The following is a 22,549-nucleotide window of genomic DNA, read 5'->3' as shown; positions in this document are numbered from 1 at the left end:
TTCAGTGCGCTGTGTTATCAACTGATCTGTGTGTGTTCCCTGAGCTCTGACTTTTTTTTTTTTTGGATGAAGGATCCGAGCAGGAGTCTGTCATGTCTCTGTGGCCGTAAAATCTGAAACTCTTTCTTTCCTTCCTTCCCTCCCTCTGTAGATTTTCATTAATAACGAATGGCATGATGCCGTGAGCGGGAAAACCTTCTCCACGTACAATCCCGCCACGGGGGAGAAGATCTGTGACGTCCAGGAGGCAGATAAGGTGGGTTTTCTTTCCTTCTGAGGACCCAGCGTTCTCGTAATTGCACGGCAGGAACATTCTTGAGGGCTCCCATAAGAAAGATTGAGAAGGCCTACAACAACATAACACTTTACGCATATTTTAAAGCCGCTGAGAGTAAAGTAGTGGTTAACGTGATGCCACAACCTACTGCTGCTCTGAGGTTTAGAGAGAAATAGTGATGATTCCTGTAATGGGCTCGGAAAACAGAACCACGATGTCGTTTATCTTGATAACCGTCATGTTGCCTGTGAAAAAAAGAGAGCAGAAGAAGGGTGAGGTGCTGAGCGGCGACTGTTAGAGCTGTCGAGACTCCTCCGGAAAGACTGAGTTTCATGTGTCCCAGAGGTGCGCAAACACCTGTTTACAGGAGAACATTATACTGCAGCGCTAAAACTGTCCCTGTCCTCTCTCTCTCTTTTTCTCATTCTTCTCTGTTTCTCCCGCCTCATGTCCTCTCTCTTAGGCTGATGTGGACAAGGCCGTGCACGCGGCTCGCTCTGCGTTCTCCCTGAGCTCAGCGTGGAGGAGGATGGACTCGTCTGAGAGAGGGACGCTGCTCTCTAAGCTAGCCGACCTGGTGGAGCGGGACAGGCTCTACCTCGCTGTAAGTGTCATTAAAGGGGAAACAAATATAGAACATAGATAAAGAATAAGGGGTTTGTTTTAGACATAAAATAAAGATGTGTAAAACCCTTAGATATTTTCATATGGAGCGCAATTCCTCTTTTCCACAGCTACGTTTGAGTAACTGAATATTACCAAGGATTCAATGGTGAGGAGAGGATAGTGATGTAATGTTAGGAGGTAAATGAATGGCAGTATGTAAGCTCAGAATCATACAATAGTAGCCAAAGCCCTGTGTTCAATCAGATGCTGCTGAGAGACACGGTTAAACACAATAAAGCTGTAATAATGAACGGTAAATATATTTACTGGAAAGACATGTCACAAAGACCATTCTTCCTTAGCCACGCACTTCATAAACCGCACCTGAACACACCGAGTACAAAATCAGAACAGCATTTGTGTGGATTTATTCCCTAGACAGCAGTGGTTAGCGGTTAGCGGTTAGCGTCAGACAGATTCAGCCGACCAAAAGGCCCGATGCAGACAAAGGGTGTCACAACAATAAGCAAGTGTCTAATGAGAGCTCGTCTGGTCATGGCAGGAGCTTCAGAGCTTTGTTGTCTTCCGAAACAACTTTGATTTGTCCCGCAAATGTCTGAAAGCCCTTGTCGGCGGCACCGGCCGGGGTGGGATGAGTGACCTTTGGGTGCTAACGATCATGCAACCTCCAACTCAAAGAGAATTTTTAAAAAGAGAGGCATTGTGCCATTGGTTTCCTGTCTTCCACAGGGGACATCTGCCTTGGCTTCCAGCTCAGAGAAATGTGTTCGCAAAACAGAAGATTTAAAAACAAAAGCTCCTTTAGCTTTCTTTGTGTAGCACCCTTCCTGAGAACAGCGCGGCCATTTTGAGTAAATCTCTCAAGCACCGTGTGTCAAGACTTTGCCTTAAATGGACAAAACCAACGAGATATCTGCCTCTTTGAGTGTGAGAGAGTGTCATAGTGAACCGCTCCAGCGGAAAATGTTACGTCCAAGATATTGCATGATATTAAGCTAATCCCTCACTGATAAGAAACCATAGCTTCCTGAGAGATAACAAAGCTAGCTCCTAAAAGCTCTATAAGTATTAAAAACCCCCTTAGGAGCAGGTATGGAAATGTACACATCCTAAATGCAGTATCGGGGAGTTGGATTTTATTCCCTTGTGTCTTTTTTCATCACACCCTCAACTCCCTTGCTTCCTCTCCTCATCTGTTCTTCCTCCCCCAGACCCTGGAGTCGCTCAACACTGGGAAACCTTTCCTGTCCTCCTTCTTTGTGGATCTTCAGGGAACTATTAAGACGCTGCGATATTTCGCCGGCTGGGCCGACAAGATCCACGGCATGTCCATTCCAACCGGTAAGGTGACACTCGTCTAGACAAAAAAACCCTCCGATTCTATACAGCACAAGTCCACGAGGATGCATTTTAAGTTACACATTCACCCCGACAGCAGATGTCCTCTGTCCACTGCAAGTACACAAGGGTGGCCATTTTATTATATCCACGCTTAATATATGATATCAACAAATATATAATAATAATAATAAATGAATCCCAGAGGATTAGATGGTGGAGCTAAATTTGTATCAGATTAAATAGCACATGTAATAAACAATCAACCGCAAATTGGCCTTGGAGTCCAGATGGCAGCAGTATAGCTCCTAGTCTTGATCCCAAGTCTTTTAATCCTGTTCAATTAGAGACTCTACCAGAACTGAGGCGTAGTGAAAAGTGCTGTTCGTGGTGGACGTGGGTGGAGACGGCAGTAGAGAGAGTGTCCGGCTCTGTGGCGCTGGGGGTTTTCTCAGAGGCCTGCTGGAGATGTTGTGGGGTTATGGAGGTGTTCGGAGTGTAAACAGAGCGGACTCCCTCAACAGTTATAAATCTGCACGCTAATGGCTGCCCTCCCGCAGAGTGCCGCCACCGGTGGAGCAGGGTGACAGCTCTAGGGCGGGGTGGGGGGGGGGCATGATGGGGTATGATGGGGTCCTGGGGGGCTGTTCTGGCTAATTTAGCTGTTTGAAAGAAACGCAATGGGGGGCCTACAGACTACAGGACAGCAGCGGACTAGTAGCACTGATATCAGAGCACAGCCATTAGTTTGTGTGTGTGTGTGTGTGTTTGGAAATGTGTGTGTGTGTGTGAGAGAGAGAGAGAATTGAGGTTGACAGTGGAGCCGTCTCTCAGGGGCCCCATATGAGGGCCACACGGGTTAAAGAGAGGAAAGGAGAGGACATTAGGTGTCCACTGTTGGGCGTCTGGGTAATTGCTGTGCATTCCAACACTGTCTGTCGCCATCACTCTCTGTCCACTAACTGTCCTCTCCCTCTCTCTCTCTCCCTCTCTCTCTCACTCCTCAGAAGAAAGCCAACCGTCTTAAATAAAAGTGCAAACCTCTGACTACATAAAAAATCTATTTGAAAAACCAGTGCACTATACAATTACACCCAGATAATTATGGGAACATCTGGAATATTATAAAATGCACTTAATGCGTAAGTGTGAGGAACTATTTACACACAGTGTTGAACGTCCTTGAGTAATTGTACATTGCCAGTACACTCTGCAATCGAAAATCCAGTTACAAAAGAGACTAGCCACCAATAAAACCTGGGAAATTAATTGTTTCCTGTAGTTTTTTTCCCCCTTTCTGCAATCAGAGTAGTTTATTAGCGGCAATATAATAAAAGCAGAATGATCTCTTTTACAAGGGTGGCTTGAGAACAGAAAACAGCCATAAAACCCAGGACTCCCACAACAACAAGTGTCTGAAAAGCAAAAACAAACGCGTTTAAAGCTCTCAAAGCTGGGGTTTCCAGGTTGAGTTTTCACCAGCTGGGCTTCCCCTTGGAAACCAGATAGAGCATGAGAACACAGGCTGCAAGTTCAGAGGGATAACAGTGTGAAAGTAATGAGTAATGCTCTTCAGTTCATGGCAGTAGGTTGTGTTTATTAGATAAGGAGGCCTTTTACACATGATGCATCATGAAACTAATACTTGTCTTATATCATAAAGTAACAGCCAGGGGTCAGTTGCGTTCACATCTGCGTCTACTACAAATCTGTGGGGGACAACAGGATTTTAAATATTTTTTTTAAAGCACACGATACCAATTGAAATGACTCTGTGATAATCACACAGTTTTGGTATCGGACGATCCCTTTGGAGTTACATTTTCTCACTCTGTCCGAATCTTACATTCAAACTTCCACTCTCCCTGTCATGGCCACTCCCTGAAACAAAGCTGGTGTGCCTCGTTTATGATCTGACTTTCATTTGCAGCGCAGGAAGGAATAATACTGAAGAGCGGAGGGGAGAGGAACAGCAAATCTCTCTGTCAGCGAATGAGCGCACCGCTGAGCCTTTGTTGTGTTGCTTAACCAAACTCGCCTAGCGGGAACTCGCTGCGTTTCACTTTATTTCATCTCCAATCTAATCCGTAATAGAATTACAGCACAAACAAACAGCATGTGTGTCTTTGGCCCACTCTTATCTGGCCACCAAGGGAGATGAATCATTGGCTCGTCTCAAGTCCAGATGCTTCATGCCAGCAGATCCAGCCAGGGCCATGTAACGCTGAACGACAGACTGGAGTCAGATAAATACACAGTGTCATGATTTACTCCTGTTTTCTACAACTCAGATATGAAAAAGCAGCACCGTTCATGACCACTGTACTCTCATCCAGGCTCTCAGAGGACAGCTCTTTGGCAGCGGTGCTGCGTTTTGGACGTACACACTGTCTGTTCACACGTTGTTGAATGATGCACATTTGATTGCCGTTACTTGAAAACTAAAGACAGTGTTCTGTAATTAACTACACAGCCATTTTAGCCCCCATTGGTCACTGGAATGTAATATCTTCAATCATTGTTGTAAAATCACACATCTCCTCCTGTACATCTGCGATCAGATGAATGATCTCAGTGTGCTGTGACTCTGGGAAGCTGTTATTGATCAATGAGGTGAAATGAGAGGGTAAGAATTTCCTGCTGTGAAAATGTTTAACTGAGAGACGTCTACAGCTGGGAGATACTGCATTTTATTACGAAAACACACTGAGGAACATGTCTTAAGATTAATATTCCAGTAGGTTTAGAGCAGTCTAAACCCATACTCCTTTAATAACGACTCAATCTGAAGTATTTGTTTAAATATCTGTTGATGGAGTACAGTACAGTTATTGGGCCAAAAATCCACTTAAGTACTGAGTAACTTCTAGAACCGCAGACACCTTATATTGGACCCAGCATCTGCCGGCGTAGGAACTGAAGCTTGTTGGGTTACCTACTTTTTCTCTGAATGATAAGCACAACTTTCACGAGGCTACAGTTCACTGTCTAATGTCAAATATGTCTTTTGCTCTCTCACAGACGGAGGATATTTATCATTCACCAGACACGAGCCGATTGGAGTGTGCGGACAGATTATCCCAGTGAGTAACAGCTTATTGTGGGCCCTGAAAGCCAGTGGATCCCAGTGATTGTCTTCAAACTTTTAGTAGAATCCAAAGAGAGCTCCAGACTTCCTTTACATGCCTTACGTACAAGTCTCAGAGTGGTAACTGTGTAAATGTGTTGGTTATTGGATAAAAAGTCTTACGATATCTCAGTAATAACCCTCCACTCTTCCAAATGTTGGTTCTAAAAGGGTTCTTCATTAAGGGAAATGGTTCTACGTAGAACCCTGAACACTTGAAGAAGTCTTTGCATGATTCTTTGCCTCATGAAGGGGTATTGTTACAGTGCTTGACATTGTAACAATAGAGGAACCGTGTTTGGTGCTTTATACAACCATCTGGAGAACTTTTTCATGATGCTAAGATCTCTTTAACCATGCAGAAGGTTCATGCCAATGTTCAGACCAAAGAACCCTTACAGAGCTGTCATTTTTAAGCGTGTACTTGCGTTGAAGGAGATGTGTTAGAGCTGGTAAACACCGAAGTGTGCAGGACAGGGGTACAGCAGGAGCAGAGGGAACCACTGAGGTAAACAAAGCCTTTCGGACCGTGTCGATCGAGCCTGGAGAAGAGCGGAGGAAGTTTGGATTAGCGACTGGGCCGGTGTGGGACGGGGGGGAAGGCTTTTGCTGAAAGACTTTATGCAGGTTACTGGAAGTCTCTGACATTTATTTGTCAGGGAGTCCGATAAGCAGAACAGAGAGTGGGCGAGAAAACGAGGGGGAGGGAAGGAAGGAGAACGAAGTGAGAGAGAGTGAAACCAAAACTGATTTAGAAAGAGATGGTGTTTAAAGAGGAAACGAGGATGTAAAATAAGGAAGAGGAAAAGAGAGGGGGTTCTCACATAATCTCCGAACACGTCTGAAACCCTGAGATTGAGCTCAGATTGAAGATATCTGTGTGAGAGGTGTAACATCACCCGTGACTGTTATCTAGATTCATTAAAGAGGAAGAACTTGACATTTCCAGGGCGTATGACTCTCTTCTTTCAATTCATGAGTGGATGAACGCCGAGGGTGACTCAGAGAGTGACTTGTACGTTGATGGCTGTTGTGAGTAAGTGTGACAGTCATAGCAACAAAGATAATGAAAGTGTTCAACACATTTCCCAAACTGAGTTCCTAGCCTGTGTGTGTGTGTCTGTGTTTGTTATTGAGCGTTGTCAGGACATGAACATCATCCCGACTGTAGGAAAAACTAGAGACAACCTGCGTTGTCAGGACCGACAACACAGGCTTAGGTTTCTATCTCGGTCTCAGGCATTTCTGCTCAGGTGACAGCAAACGTATGACCCTGCGTCCTCACAAGGCATAAAAACGAATTTGTTTGTGTGTGGGCAGTGGAACTTCCCTCTGATGATGATGGCGTGGAAGCTGGGACCGGCCCTCTGCTGTGGGAACACAGTGGTCCTGAAGCCGGCCGAGCAGACCCCCCTCACCTGCCTGTATATGGGAGCGCTGATCAAAGAGGTACGGCCTACGCCAGCCAGAATACACACACACAATGGCTCGGCTCCTGATCAAAGAGGTCCAACACTATGACGCTACAGCGTCTCCACAATAACACAGCGAAGCCAGTGACCACACCAAGTTCTGATCAAAGAAGTCAGTGCCCGTAGTACAGAGCCATAATCAAACACATTGACTGTGTCTGTACACACTCATAACAAATCACTATCAACTTCTTGCTGGATTAATTACATTACAGTACATACCAGGTGTGTTAGGATTGGGCTTTTGACACTTCCACAGAGTATTTCGACACACAAAAGGCTGCCTTTACATTTAAACACTTTTATCAAAGGGCAAAGTCAAAAAGCAAGCGCTCTTCCCCTGAAGCAACACAGGTTTTAATTACACTGGTCAGCAGTTGGGACCTTTTTCAACCGTGGCCAACTCTTCTGGCCACTGATGTGCGTCCATCCCACAAGAAAACACTGTGTCTTCCTCACTCCCTGCTCCTCTTCTTCCTCTTCTCCTGAGCTGTTGTTATTTCTCTGCCTCTCCCTTTCTGTGGGACTGTAACCCTTGCCCTCTCTTCTTCCTTTTGATGTTCTGTCCATCCTCTCTTTCTCTGGGCCTGGAGGGAGACTGGGATGGGTCCGGATTCCCCCTCTACGGCCTGTGGTGTTCTTGGCTCGGGATGCTTTCTCTCTTTTTCTGTTTCTCTCTTTCTCTCTCTCTCTCTCTCTCTTCTAAAGATTGTTTCCTCTGGTTTTGTTTACACAGGCCGGGTTTCCACCAGGAGTGGTCAATATTTTGCCAGGCTTTGGGCCAACCGTAGGAGCCAGCATCGCCTCGCACATGGGCATAGACAAAGTGGCTTTCACTGGATCCACGGAGGTAATTTTCCTATCGGAATCACACCGTCCCACTCCTCCTTTCCTCTGTAGTGACACAGTGAAGGACAAGGGCTGAGGCCCTGTCTGCTGGGGTTGTGTGCCTTTGCTTTGGTTTGAATGGAAATTGAAGAGGTTTCTATGGGAAATACATTCACACAGACCTCACACAGCGCGACAGAGTCTGGCTATTACACACACACACACACACACACACACAGATGGGTAAATATATTTGAACTACTCCTAGAAACAAACCTCTAGAAGGCACACTCCCAAATGAAACGTGGGTGAAGTACACTAACTTTTTTGAGTTACATTTACAGTTAGGCAGCATTCATCCTGTAGAGAATGGTGCTCCAATCTGAACTGACCAGTCATAGATCAGTCTGGGCACATACAGTACATTTAAGAGTCATCTCATGTAATGGGCATTAACAGGCCTGAGATTAGAGAGCCCTGAAAAAAAAGGAACTGGAAGAGAGTGGAAGGAACCAAGGAGTGTGGTGTGTTCTCCCTGTGTCCGCGTGGGTTTCCTCCGGGTGACTGTCTGTGAGGAGTGTGGTGTGTTCTCCCTGTGTCCGCGTGGGTTTCCTCCGGGTGACTGTCTGTGAGGAGTGTGGTGTGTTCTCCCTGTGTCTGCGTGGGTTTCCTCCGGGTGACTGTCTGTGAGGAGTGTGGTGTGTTCTCCCTGTGTCCGCATGGGTTTCCTCCGGGTGACTGTGAGGAGTGTGGTGTGTTCTCCCTGTGTCTGCGTGGGTTTCCTCCGGGTGACTGTCTGTGAGGAGTGTGGTGTGTTCTCCCTGTGTCCGCGTGGGTTTCCTCTGGGTGACTGTGAGGAGTGTGGTGTGTTCTCCCTGTGTCTGCATGGGTTTCCTCCGGGTGACTGTCTGTGAGGAGTGTGGTGTGTTCCCCCTGTGTCTGCGTGGGCTTCCTCCGGGTGACTGTCTGTGAGGAGTGTGGTGTGTTCTCCCTGTGTCTGCGTGGGTTTCCTCCGAGTGACTGTCTTTGAGGAGTGTGGTGTGTTCTCCATGTGTCTGTGTGGGTTTCCTCCGGGTGACTGTCTGTGAGGAGTGTGGTGTGTTCTCCCTGTGTCTGCGTGGGTTTACTCCGAGTGACTGTCTGTGAGGAGTGTGGTGTGTTCTCCCTGTGTCTGCGTGGGTTTCCTCCGGGTGACTGTCTGTGAGGAGTGTGGTGTGTTCTCCCTGTGTCTGTGTGGGTTTCCTCCGGGTGACTGTCTGTGGGGAGTGTGGTGTGTTCTCCCTGTGTCCGCGTGGGTTTCCTCCGGGTGACTGTCTGTGAGGAGTGTGGTGTGTTCTCCCTGTGTCTGCGTGGGTTTCCTCCGGGTGACTGTCTGTGAGGAGTGTGGTGTGTTCCCCCTGTGTCTGCATGGGCTTCCTCCGGGTGACTGTCTGTGAGGAGTGTGGTGTGTTCTTCCTGTGTCCGCGTGGGTTTCCTCCGGGTGACTGTCTGTGAGGAGTGTGGTGTGTTCTCTCTGTGTCTGCGTGGGTTTCCTCCGGGTGACTGTCTGTGAGGAGTGTGGTGTGTTTTCCCTGTTTCTGCGTGGGTTTCCTCCAGGTGACTGTCTGTGAGGAGTGTGGTGTGTTCTCCCTGTGTCTGCGTGGGTTTCCTCCGAGTGACTGTCTGTGAGGAGTGTGGTGTGTTCTCCCTGTGTCTGCGTGGGTTTACTCCGAGTGACTGTCTGTGAGGAGTGTGGTGTGTTCTCCCTGTGTCTGCGTGGGTTTACTCCGAGTGACTGTCTGTGAGGAGTGTGGTGTGTTCTCCCTGTGTCTGCGTGGGTTTACTCCGAGTGACTGTCTGTGAGGAGTGTGGTGTGTTCTCCCTGTGTCTGCGTGGGTTTCCTCCGGGTGACTGTCTGTGAGGAGTGTGGTGTGTTCTCCCTGTGTCTGTGTGGGTTTCCTCTGGGTGACTGTCTATGAGAAGTGTGGTGTGTTCTCCCTGTGTTTGTGTGGGTTTCCTCCGGGTGACTGTCTGTGGGGAGTGTGGTGTGTTCTCCCTGTGTCCGCGTGGGTTTCCTCCGGGTGACTGTCTGTGAGGAGTGTGGTGTGTTCTCCCTGTGTCCGCGTGGGTTTCCTCCGGGTGACTGTCTGTGAGGAGTGTGGTGTGTTCTCCCTGTGTCCGCATGGGTTTCCTCCGGGTGACTGTGAGGAGTGTGGTGTGTTCTCCCTGTGTCTGCGTGGGTTTCCTCCGGGTGACTGTCTGTGAGGAGTGTGGTGTGTTCCCCCTGTGTCTGCGTGGGCTTCCTCCGGGTGACTGTCTGTGAGGAGTGTGGTGTGTTCTCCCTGTGTCTGCGTGGGTTTCCTCCGAGTGACTGTCTGTGAGGAGTGTGGTGTGTTCTCCATGTGTCTGCGTGGGTTTCCTCCGGGTGACTGTCTGTGAGGAGTGTGGTGTGTTCTCCCTGTGTCTGCGTGGGTTTCCTCCAGGTGACTGTCTGTGAGGAGTGTGGTGTGTTCTCCCTGTGTCTGCGTGGGTTTCCTCCGAGTGACTGTCTGTGAGGAGTGTGGTGTGTTCTCCCTGTGTCTGCGTGGGTTTCCTCCGAGTGACTGTCTGTGAGGAGTGTGGTGTGTTCTCCCTGTGTCTGCGTGGGTTTCCTCCGGGTGACTGTCTGTGAGGAGTGTGGTGTGTTCTCCCTGTGTCTGTGTGGGTTTCCTCCGGGTGACTGTCTGTGGGGAGTGTGGTGTGTTCTCCCTGTGTCCGCGTGGGTTTCCTCCGGGTGACTGTCTGTGAGGAGTGTGGTGTGTTCTCCCTGTGTCTGCGTGGGTTTCCTCCGGGTGACTGTCTGTGAGGAGTGTGGTGTGTTCCCCCTGTGTCTGCATGGGCTTCCTCCGGGTGACTGTCTGTGAGGAGTGTGGTGTGTTCTTCCTGTGTCCGCGTGGGTTTCCTCCGGGTGACTGTCTGTGAGGAGTGTGGTGTGTTCTCTCTGTGTCTGCGTGGGTTTCCTCCGGGTGACTGTCTGTGAGGAGTGTGGTGTGTTCTCCCTGTGTCTGCGTGGGTTTCCTCCAGGTGACTGTCTGTGAGGAGTGTGGTGTGTTCTCCCTGTGTCTGTGTGGGTTTCCTCTGGGTGACTGTCTATGAGAAGTGTGGTGTGTTCTCCCTGTGTTTGTGTGGGTTTCCTCCGGGTGACTGTCTGTGGGGAGTGTGGTGTGTTCTCCCTGTGTCCGCGTGGGTTTCCTCCGGGTGACTGTCTGTGAGGAGTGTGGTGTGTTCTCCCTGTGTCCGCGTGGGTTTCCTCCGGGTGACTGTCTGTGAGGAGTGTGGTGTGTTCTCTCTGTGTCTGCGTGGGTTTCCTCCGGGTGACTGTCTGTGAGGAGTGTGGTGTGTTCTCCCTGTGTCTGCGTGGGTTTCCTCCGGGTGACTGTCTGTGAGGAGTGTGGTGTGTTCTCCCTGTGTCTGCGTGGGTTTCCTCCGGGTGACTGTCTGTGAGGAGTGTGGTGTGTTCTCCCTGTGTCTGCGTGGGTTTCCTCCGGGTGACTGTCTGTGAGGAGTGTGGTGTGTTCTCCCTGTGTCTGCGTGGGTTTCCTCCTTGTGCTCCGGTTTCCTCCAACGCTCCAAAAAAAACCACACGTTGGCAGGTGGATTGGCGACTCAAAAGTGTCCGTAGGTGTGTGTGTGAGTGAATGTGTGAGTGTGTGTGTTGCTCTGTGAAGGACTGGTGCAATAATAATAATAATAACAATAGTAGAAATAGCTAATTGTTGATAAAAACTTCAGTGGAGTGTGGGCAGCCAGTCCGAGGCAAGTGGCAGTAGCCGGAGCGTGGGTAGCTGGTCTGAAGTGGGTAGAGTAGAGGCAGTAAAGGCAGTTCTTCCGAAGAGAAAGAATCCCCACTGTAATAGACTTCCTTCCACACTCTGACCTAGTGAATCTTGCCAAATGACAACACAATGTCAGCATTGACATGTCCTTGTAAACAGGGATAATGTCCAGCTCAGAATGTGCATTGCTTGCTTTGTAAATGCCTTTTATGCTCCTTTCCCCCCCAATTACAGCATCTCGTAAATCTACCTATCTCAGCGCATGTTTTGATTTGCTCCTGAAGATATTTCACATGTATTTGTCATAAATCGAGCTGGATTTGGTGGTGTTTAGAAAAGAGCTAGAGTTTATGGTCCTTTCAGCTTGGCTTGAAAGTGTGTTTATTCTTATTGTTAAATACGCGCAGAAGACTTACAAAGTTTGTGCGTAACCCAGAAGGTCTACAAAGCCAGAAACAGGAATCGGATGCACTATGTAGGTGCACAAAATTTCCTGCACAAACAGACATTGAAGCCAAAGCCCAAACGTTCTCAGAACACAGCCGCATGGGCTGAGTGTGTTATGAAATGCTGTGAAGGTTTAGTTTTCTGTGGGAAATGACCATCAGAATATTTCCCACTTATCAGCCGCTGAACCGCATGACCACTCCGTTTTCTCAAATCAAAATGTCATCCTTCCTGACGAGCACGAGGAGAGTGATGTGTGTGACGTTTGTGTGTAGAGGCCGGTAATCTGTGTGTAAATATGCCATCACTCAAACAGCACTCCTAAGCACTGCTGCTCGGTGCCTGTCAGTGGAAGCCCTCAGTGCTCCACCACCCACTTCATCCTGCTGGCAGAGGCCACCCAGAGCTTCCTCTGAACAGTCCTTCTGTGTGTCTCTCTCTCTCTCTCTCATCTCTCTCTCTCTCATCTCTCTCTGTCATCTCTCTCTCTCTCTCATCTCTTTCTCTCTCTCTCATCTCTCTCTCTCTCTCTCCTCTCTCTCTCTCTTCTCTCTCTCTCATCTCTCTCTCTCCTCTCTTTCTCTCTCTCTCTCTCTCTCTCTCTCTCATCTCTCTCTCTCTCCTCTCTCTCTCATCTCTCTCTCTCTCATCTCTCTCTGTCATCTCTCTCTCTCATCTCTCTCTCTCTCTCTCTCTCTCTCATCTCTTTCTCTCTCTCTAATCTCTCTCTCTTCTCTCTCTCCTCTCTCTCTCTTTCTCTCATCTCTCTCTCTCTCTCTCTCTCTCATCTCTCTCTCTCTCATCTCTCATCTCTCTCTCTCTCATCTCTCATCTCTCTCTCTCTCTCTCTCTCTCTCTCTCTCTTTCTCCCTCTCTCTCTCTCTCTCCCTCTCTCTCTCTCTCTCATCTCTCTCTCTCTCTCTCTCTCTCATCTCTCTCTCTCATCTCTCTCTCTCTCTCTCTCTCTCTCACTCATCTCTCTCTCTCTGTGTCATCTCTCTCTCTCTCATCTCTCTCTCATCCTTCTCTCTCTCTCTCATCTCTCTCTCTTCTCTCTCTCTCTCTTCTCTCTCTCTCTCTCATCTCTCTATCATCTACATATTTAGATTTTATATTGCCAAAGTGTCACTGTAATAACAAGAACAAATATTTTAAAAACTGAAACCTCATTGGCATTACACTTTAGACCACATTTCTTAGATGTTTACTTCTAAACGTCTTGAACATTTGATCCATGTCTGAGACGTCTAAAGGCTCTTACTCACCAAATATACTGGGGAAAGCCAAATATTTGGATATCATTTTTTTTTCTTTTAGTGTCGCCTTCTTTTCTGTTTGTCTCCCTTTCGTCTCTTTCATTTAGACCCTTTCCTCGCTCTTTTACAAAGTTTAACCCTTACTTTTTAAAGCTTGTGCCTCTTTTAAACTGTCTTGCTTTTCGATTTTTCTTTAGACTCCTTTATCATCTCTCGTAGGCCCTGTTTTTAGTTTCTCTCTGTGGTAGACTTCATCTTTGATTTTGATCTGTTGGGGTCTACCTGCCTTCAGTGTCTCCCTCTGTTTCACTGTCTCTGAGTTTCTCCTCTGATCTGGACCTGATTAAGTGACAGAGTGTGCTCATGCTGGGAGAGTGTGTACATGCACAGACTCTGACTCACCTAATCCACGTGTGTGTGTGTGTGTGTGTGGGTGTGGGTGTGTAGTCCAGCTGGGGACTAAAGAAGCATCTCCCAGGAGGAGAAGCTGATCTAATAGTTTGGGTTTGGACAAAAGGAGACTTATGTGTTCATCCACACACTTGGCTTTCTATACAACAGGTCGCGGAGAAGTGGGCTGTGCGTCACGTGTCATACGATATCCGCCACGGCTGCAGGATACAGCGATAACGTAAGGCTTAATAAACTGATTCATGTGATCAGGTGTGTCTAGGAAATATGTAGAAGACGGATAGTGAGGGTCGAGAAAGACCGACCCAAGTCTTCAGCACAAACCTCAAGTCAGTACGAGCGCTTGGGAAATGCCTGGCTCTGACTCCTCGGCTCATGGTGTGTATTCTGGAAGTAGGCCACATTCATTACTGAAGGCTGATATAAACATTATCCTTCTCTCCATCATCCGCTTTGCTCTTCTCCCATTTCTGCGCCTCTCTGACCGACGTACACGAGAGAAAGGGAACGTATTCCGGGAGAGCAGCGTGTCGAGTGGACGATGGTGGAAACCGTCCAAGTGTTTGTTTATGATCAGGAGTGGTGCTTACGGAAGAGGGTTGCCTAGCATTTTGAGAGCAGCTCCCACACATTGTTGGGAAAGCTGAGGATGAACAGTGAGGCAATGCAGGCAGCAGCAGCAGCTGGCCAGGCATCTGCAGGAACCTCCAAAAAGGGCAGGGACACTGAGTAAGACAATCACACGTTCTCTTGGCCATCCCTTATGGGGAGTCCACTCTGGGGAGGGTTGGGAAATTCCGATCTGCTGTGAAATCTGGCTATTTCTTATTAACAATTCAGAATGATGAAACAGCAGTCTGGTATTAAGGATATTTGAGTGGCGACAGCAAGTAGTTGACTAATAAATACTTTCCTCTGTGTGCTGAAGACCTAAGGTCATTAGCGACTTGGAGCTTATACACAACACAAAGTCACGTAGTGGCTGCCTTTACAGTGGACTGTTGTACAATCGCTTGGTCAAAGACTACGCACGTCTTTCTTAAATACCTCTGCCTTTTAACATTCTTCAATCCAAAGGCTCTAGATCGTCCTACGCAAATTTGCGGTCAGCGCTTCCTGTAGATACCCCTCCACGCTGGAAACACTGCCTTCCTCCCTTTTCCCTGATAGATATTTCGGCTGTGAGCTGAGGCCGCTCTCCTCTTTCGGCGGGGTTGTTTGGGCTGCAGGATTTATTAACGACAGCGTCCCACTGATGTGGAGATTTAGGGAGGCTCCACGACGGAGGTCCCGGACTGAAACGGCTCTCTGCTCCCCCCCACAGGTCGGCAAGCTGATCCAAGAAGCAGCTGGAAAGAGCAATCTGAAGAGAGTCACACTGGAGCTGGGGGGCAAGAATCCCAACATCATTTTTGCAGACGCTGATTGTAAGTATACAGACACTGTTTTATGGGCACCCTCCCGGTGTCCTGCTATGACAGTATGTGCACAGGTGCCACCCGTTCACCCCCCGCTACTCCCCACCACACCCCCCAAATGGTCCTTGTTTGCCACTTGCTAATGACATCAAAGACCAGGGTTTGGATTATCTGGACTGAGCCTTGAGGGTGAATAATTGTAGATCAGAGGGGCCGTCCCTGGATCAGTCTGTTTTTGTTAAAGATAGTGTAAACAAGCCATAAATCTCTGAAGAATCTGAGCCTAGAACCGGCTCTTGAACACACACTGGTGGCACTAAGTGGCTCACCAAGTCGAGGTGTCGGCTGGGGCTTTTAAATGCTTTCAGCAGGCGTGAGCGGGGCGGCCTCCGGCCCGTAAATCAGCGGAATGGGCCCTGCTCTGGCCGGACGCACCCCAGCAAAGTCATAAATCCCACTGTTCCATTAACCCCTCACATGCCGGCCGGGACGCTCCTCCTCAGGCTTCAGATATCACATAACGCACACCATCAGCGTGGAGGAGAGTCCGTTACGGCACTGTGTTAACAAGAGTTTTTTACGTGGAGTCGTGACTGATGTTAACTACAGTCGTGATCAGCTCAAATACGTGAGGCTTAGACTGAAAGACAGTAGACGTATCTAGTTATGCTATGCACAAACGTCTGATTAATCATTTTCTTTGTCTCTCTCAGTGGATCTGGCAGTAGAACAGGCCCATCAAGGCGTTTTCTTTAACAGCGGCCAGTGCTGCACAGCGGGTTCACGCATCTTCGTGGAAGAGCCCATCTATGAGGAGTTTGTGCGTAGGAGCGTGGAAAGAGCGAAGCGGAGGATAGTGGGCAGCCCCTTTGACCCCACCACCGAGCAAGGACCTCAGGTACTGAAACACAAGTATCGCCAAAAACATCATAGGTTCTCGGTTGTGTTCATTTGACACGTGAACTCCATTTGTATTCAGCCGACGCATAAACACACGTGGCATATCCGTCATACGACGGAAGATTTAGAAACTAGGGCATGGGGCTTTCGTCAGTTAAGTGTTGAACTCGTGCAACGTAGTGCCACAGCATACTTTTATTTTGAAAAGTGTACCTGTACATGTGCACTGTACCACAGCTCACTGTTTGTTCACTTTCTCTCTCTGCTCTCAGATCAGTGCAGAGCAACAGAGGCGTGTGTTGGACTTCATTCAGAGTGGAATCAGTGAGGGAGCAAAGCTGGAGTGTGGAGGGAAAGCTCTCTTCTCCAAAGGCTACTACATCCAGCCCACGGTCTTCTCCAACGTGCAGGATCACATGCGCTTCACCAAAGAGGAGGTAAAGCTGTGACCACAGAGGCTTCCTACTGGCTCTTGCCATTGAGCGTTTTAGGCGGCTTTTCCTTAAGCAGAGTGTTGGGTTGCACGTGCATCTGGAAAATGAGCTGTGTCTCGCTGTGGTTGTTGAGGCTGTGGAAATGGAAGTCTGTCATGTTTTGCGTCTGGGATTGGGATAGCAACGCTAAAGAAAACCAAACATGTTTCAGTCTTTCTGACTGACTGTTCTTCATTACTGAACACACACAATCCATCCTTATAATCAGCAGTTCCAGCTGTGTGTCAGAGGCTCCTTTGCTGATGTGCCTGTTTCTTGCTCTGTGGTAGATCTTCGGGCCGGTTCAGCAGATTATGAAGTTTAAGACGATTGAAGAAGTCATCGAGAGAGCCAACAACACACAGTACGGCCTGACTGCCGCCGTCTTCACCAACGACATCAGCAAAGCCATGACCATCTCCACAGCTGTGCAGGCCGGCACCGTCTGGTAGGTTCTGTTTACAGAGTATTAATGTCGGCCGTGTAGTTTGCAATATAACATTCATTCATTCATTATCTGTAAACGCTTATCCAGTTCAGGGTCGCGGTGGGTCCAGAGCCTACCTGGAATCATTGGGTGCAAAGCAGAAATACACCCTGGAGGTGGCGCCAGTCCTTCACAGGGCAACACACACTCACACATTCACTCACACACTCACACTTACGGACACTTTTTTTTGAGTTGCCAATCCACCTACCAACGTGTGTTTTTGAACTGTGGGAGGAAACCGGAGCACATGGAGGAAACCTACACAGATGCAGGGAGAACACACCACACTCCTCACAGACAGTCACCCGGAGGAAACCCACGCAGACACAGGGAGAACACACCACACTCCTCACAGACAGTCACCCGGAGGAAACCCACGCAGACACAGGGAGAACACACCACACTCCTCACAGACAGTCACCCGGAGGCAACCCACGCAGACACAGGGAGAACACACCACACTCCTCACAGACAGTCACCCGGAGGAAACCCACGCAGACACAGGGAGAACACACCACACTCCTCACAGACAGTCACCCGGAGGAAACCCACACAGACACAGGGAGAACACACCACACTCCTCACAGTCACCCGAAGGAAACCCACGCAGACACAGGGAGAACACACCACACTCCTCACAGACAGTCACCCGGAGCGAGAATCGAACCCACAACCTCCAGGTCCCTGCTGCACCACTGTGCCTCCCCAATATAACACATCAAATAAAAAATAAGGAGACACTCAAAATCTGACAACACATTGTCATAAACCAACCGCGCATTCAGAGACGGACTGTGTCGTCAGAGCCACTTCTAGACACATCTCAAAGCCCGGAATGTATTAAGCTTAGGCAAATTATAAGGATAAATTAAGACATGTTGGATGAATGAGTTTGAAAAGCACTGACTAAACCGGAGTGTTTTGTTTTGTTAAACCTCAGGATAAACTGCTTTAACGCCTTGAGCTGCCAGTGTCCTTTTGGAGGATTCAAAATGTCGGGCAATGGCCGTGAACTGTAAGTGCTAAAGCTCTTTAAAAACACTATCTACCTGTGTATGTATCTATGTGTCAATCTATGTATCTGTCTATGTTTGAGACGCCACACTGACAGGCCTTTTCTGTTCTGCAGGGGAGAGTATGGCTTGAGGGAGTACACAGAGGTGAAGACCATCACAGTGAAGATGCCAGTGATGAACTCATAAAGTGTAGATGTGGTTGTTCCTACTGGAAGAAAACCTTCCTCTGGGGTTATCACTGGTCAGTCCCCTGTGGGCGTCTCCAGTGGTCCTGCACCATATCGTCCATTAAAGCTAACACCACCAGCCATCTCCAAAAAGCAGCACCACGGACCCCCACCTCCATAACACCAGTGTCCATCGTCCACTAGCATCCTTCATGTCTCCAACACATAACACCGAGCAGTGGCCTCTTTTTTTTGCCAACTCCAATAACAATACTAAAGCACTCGGAGAGGGTGAGGGAGGTTCACTCTATAGACCAATCAACATCCAGCATCCACTAACAGACCACAGCATCTCCCCTTAGCCCCGCCCAGTCAGAAGCACCTCCAGAGTTGTGCAAAAGGTGGCCAGGTGTTTCTTTCAAACCACATACTAAACTTCCCTTCACGTTAATCTCATCGACTCTGTTTCGTTTTTATTTTTTACTAAAACCACTGAAGCTTTTTGTCTCAGAAAAATGGATGTGATGGTTTATTAAGTATTAATTCTAAAAATGTAATTGTTTAATTGTCCTGTGTTTTACTGTTTTGTTTTTATGGCCTATATATATATATATATATATAACTTTGTATTGTGATGTGTTGACCAATGTAAACAGAAATGGTTTACCTCAGAAAACAAGTACATGTTAATAAGAGAACATTTTACACAAGTGATTACTTCATTGGTGTCCATTTATTTTCATTCTTAAACAATTATGTACTATGAATATAGAAGTTAAAATATAAAAATGACTTTAGTTTTGTTTTCCTTCATTAAAAAAATGTTTCATTTTGAAAACTGCATCTGTGTAGTGTTTATTTCCAGTAGAATATTAAAAGCCTTTAAGGTTTCTCTGGATATTAATTATTTCAAATAATAATAATTATTAAAGGGCGGCACGGTGGCGCAGCAGGTAAGTGTCGCAGTCACACAATTCCAGGGACCTGGAGGTTGTGGGTTCGATTCCCGCTCCGGGTGACTGTCTGTGAGGAGTGTGGTGTGTTCTCCCTGTGTCTGCGTGGGTTTCCTCCGAGTGACTGTCTGTGAGGAGTGTGGTGTGTTCTCCCTGTGTCTGCGTGGGTTTCCTCCGGGTGACTGTCTGTGAGGAGTGTGGTGTGTTCTCCTTGTTTCTGCGTGGGTTTCCTCCTGGTGACTGTCTGTGAGGAGTGTGGTGTGTTCTCCCTGTGTCTGCGTGGGTTTCCTCCGGGTGACTGTCTGTGAGGAGTGTGGTGTGTTCTCCCTGTGTCTGCGTGGGTTTCCTCCGGGTGACTGTCTGTGAGGAGTGTGGTGTGGTCTCTCTGTGTCTGCGTGGGTTTCCTCCGGGTGACTGTCTGTGAGGAGTGTGGTGTGTTCTCCCTGTGTCTGCGTGAGTTTCCTCCGGGTGACTGTCTGTGAGGAGTGTGGTGTGTTCTCCCTGTGTCTGCGTGGGTTTCCTCCGGGTGCTCCGGTTTCCTCCCACAGTCCAAAAACACACATTGGTAGGTGGATTGGCGACTCAAAAAGTGTCCGTAGGTGTGAGTGAATGTGTGAGTGTGAAGTGTGAAGAACTGGCGCCCCCTCCAGGGTGTATTCTCGCCTTGCGCCCAATGATTCCAGGTAGGCTCTGGACCCACCGCGACCCTGAACTGGATAAGCGGATACTAATAATAGATGGATGGAAGTTTATGTTCAATTTTTTTATTCCTAAACAATGCTAATGACTTTGACATTTCTTTTTATTGAGAAGCAATTCAGGAAACATTAAAACACATTAAAATATTTTCTTACATTTCCAGTGCTGTATTATACAGGCATTTCATTTACTTTCATTTCTCTGTAAATGTTTTTCCCTGTGATAAGGAATGTGTTTGTTAAGATATCATGTTTTTGTGTGAGAGTCACACACACACACACACACACACACACACACACTGCTGACCTAATCTGTCACATTCAGATAAGAGGGGATTTTTGCTGTGTTCTTTCTCTACACCCAGTTCCAAAGCAATACGACTTCCTCTTTTTTTCAAAAAAGCGTGACAATCTTAAGCTGTGTTTTGCAACGTTCACTTTTCCATAAGAGACATGTTTTATGAATGAGCGTGAGGAAATATTTAGCAATCAGCTTTTTTTAGCAGAGGTCATCACACACCCTTAGAGCTAAATGACCAGATCAGATGGAGTAGATCACATCAGGGAATGACAGAGATAAAGTGCTTAGCAAAAAAGAGGGAGTAAACTAAACATTAGTCAGAATGCTTCAGAATCCAGAACCACCTCAAAAATTCCCCAAATACTCACAGGCTTGTCGTCTGCCCCTTGACAATGGACATCTGTGGCCAACAATACACAGGATGATGAAGAGTGTTACTTTCTTTATAACAGGGGACTGGAGGAGAGAGATAAGGTGAAAAAGAGAAACAAAAAGCAGACTATACAGAGAGGTGCTACCTATAGGAAAAGTGAAAATGCACTACATGTCCAAAAGGGCATCAAATACTCACAGAAATGTTCCAATATCTCGTGAAATGTCTGGGTTCAAATCTCGATCTGGGTGACTGTCTGTGAGGAGTGTGGTGTGTTCTCCCTGTGTCTGCGTGGGTTTCCTCCGGGTGACTGTCTGTGAGGAGTGTGGTGTGTTCTCCCTGTGTCTGCGTGGGTTTCCTCCGGGTGACTGTCTGTGAGGAGTGTGGTGTGTTCTCCCTGTGTCGTGTGGGTTTCCTCCGGGTGACTGTCTGTGAGGAGTGTGGTGTGTTCTCCCTGTGTCTGCGTGGGTTTCCTTTGGGTGCTCCGGTTTCCTCCCATGGACAAAAACAACACACATTGGTAGGTGGACTGGCGACTCAAATGTGTTCCTAGGTGTGAATGTGTGACTGTGTGTCACCCCTGCGATGGACTGGTGCAACCTCCAGGATGTGTTCCTGTCTTGCGCCCAGTGATTCTGGGTAGGATCTGGACCAAGATAACGAACCAGAACTGGATTAGGAATGAATTCCAAACTGTGCATTGCAACGTGGTGTCAATATATTCCAAACTGTTATTACAATATATTGGAGTTTCAATATATAATAAATAAATAACAAATAATACATAAAAATCAGCTGTTTTCATAATCAGGACAAAAACACCAAAAGACAAAAAGAGCTGAATAATCCACACAGATATTAAAGCATCAACTCCCTAGAGCGCCGTAGGGCTATCATTTAACCAGTTCTAGGGTGTGACAACAGCTGTATGAGTCCCAGTGTAATCTCAGCATGTTACAGATCTATAACCCACTGCAGTGAGTGAGCAGATGAGGGCTTTACTGCCATTGTTCAACTCCTTTGGCTTGAGTTTTGCAACAGTGTCTTTGACCCTTCCTTCCTGTTAAGTCCCAGAAATGGTATTTATTAATCTCACGAGCCCCATACGAGCGCAGCGTGCCACATTCACACAGATATTTCAAAATTAGAAGGGTATAAAACTGCTGCTCACATGCCTTTTTGGTAATAAAAACATGATAAATCAATAAAAACTCCATTCAGGAGATTATTTCAATAGAGAAACTGCACAAATTGCACCTCAGATGTGCTCTCATGGAATTATAGCCAAAGAACATATGTTTTTATTCCACCCTTTGACAATCTGATGATAAATATATACTTGAGGATGTTGTCTGACAATAAACTATTCCCTGTATATCATGTTGCTCAGGGTATTACTGAGTTGTATTGAATCATTTATGGGCTGGTCCACACTGCACTGGGATGCCTAAGACATATGCACATATATACAGGCATATTTTATAATTCATATGTATATATGTGTAATTATACGCCTTGCTGCAACTCCCTTCAGGGGCTATAGTGTTACATATATACTGCAGACACACACACACACACACACACACACACACACACGAATCAATTTTAGAATATATTTTTAATAGATGTAGAACGCTTGTTTGTTTTTATCATTTAATCTATATTATGTTAAGGATCAAAAGGGTTAAACTTTTGAAATGCACAATAGAAAAGACTAAATTAGCACAAAATTACTTTCTTTTGTTTTGATTTCCCCCTCATTTTTGATGTCATTTGGACATTTCTGGCTCAAACTAAAAGCCTAGCTCCAATGATCAGGACTCACCACAGCGTTTAGCAGCATACAGCCTCCCAACACACTGCTAATTTACAACACATTATTTTTAAAACATTTTAAAGCAGGATGTATTTCTGTTTACTTCTGACAACAGCCCAGAGTGGGTTCCTGCTTTGTGCCTGATGTTTCCGGGTGGACTACACAACCACTAACACCCTGGTCAGGATGAAGTAGTTATGGAAGGTGAATGGAAGAGTAAATATCTGCCAACCACACAGCTCCAGGGACCTGGAGGATGTGGGTTCGAGTCCCGCTCCGGGTGACTGTCTGTGAGGAGTGTGGTGTGTTCTCCCTGTGTCTGCGTGGGTTTCCTCCGGGTGACTGTGAGGAGTGTGGTGTGTTCTCC

The 22,549-nt window shown here is 47.3% G+C and overlaps 1 protein-coding gene across 1 annotated transcript in view; it reads left to right on the top strand.

Moving 5' to 3' along the window:
• The window catches only part of LOC136676353 (retinal dehydrogenase 2-like), a 33,034-nt gene extending 14,193 nt beyond the window's left edge, over positions 1–18,841 (top strand). The window contains exons 2-13 of the mRNA XM_066653298.1: positions 152–256; positions 741–881; positions 2,116–2,245; positions 5,264–5,325; positions 6,690–6,818; positions 7,578–7,691; positions 14,902–15,004; positions 15,709–15,893; positions 16,168–16,332; positions 16,659–16,816; positions 17,799–17,873; positions 17,988–18,841. Of these exons, the coding sequence (XP_066509395.1) occupies positions 152–256; positions 741–881; positions 2,116–2,245; positions 5,264–5,325; positions 6,690–6,818; positions 7,578–7,691; positions 14,902–15,004; positions 15,709–15,893; positions 16,168–16,332; positions 16,659–16,816; positions 17,799–17,873; positions 17,988–18,060 (1,440 nt within the window). The 3' untranslated portion in view covers positions 18,061–18,841. The remainder of the gene's footprint in view (positions 1–151; positions 257–740; positions 882–2,115; positions 2,246–5,263; positions 5,326–6,689; positions 6,819–7,577; positions 7,692–14,901; positions 15,005–15,708; positions 15,894–16,167; positions 16,333–16,658; positions 16,817–17,798; positions 17,874–17,987) is intronic.
• Positions 18,842–22,549: the final 3,708 nt, after the last annotated feature.

This window comes from Hoplias malabaricus, chromosome X2 (genome assembly GCF_029633855.1).
Source record: "Hoplias malabaricus isolate fHopMal1 chromosome X2, fHopMal1.hap1, whole genome shotgun sequence".
Classification (NCBI taxonomy): domain Eukaryota; kingdom Metazoa; phylum Chordata; class Actinopteri; order Characiformes; family Erythrinidae; genus Hoplias; species Hoplias malabaricus.
Note: the sequence above shows the minus strand (reverse complement) of the source record. Positions and strands in the feature narration are given on the sequence as shown.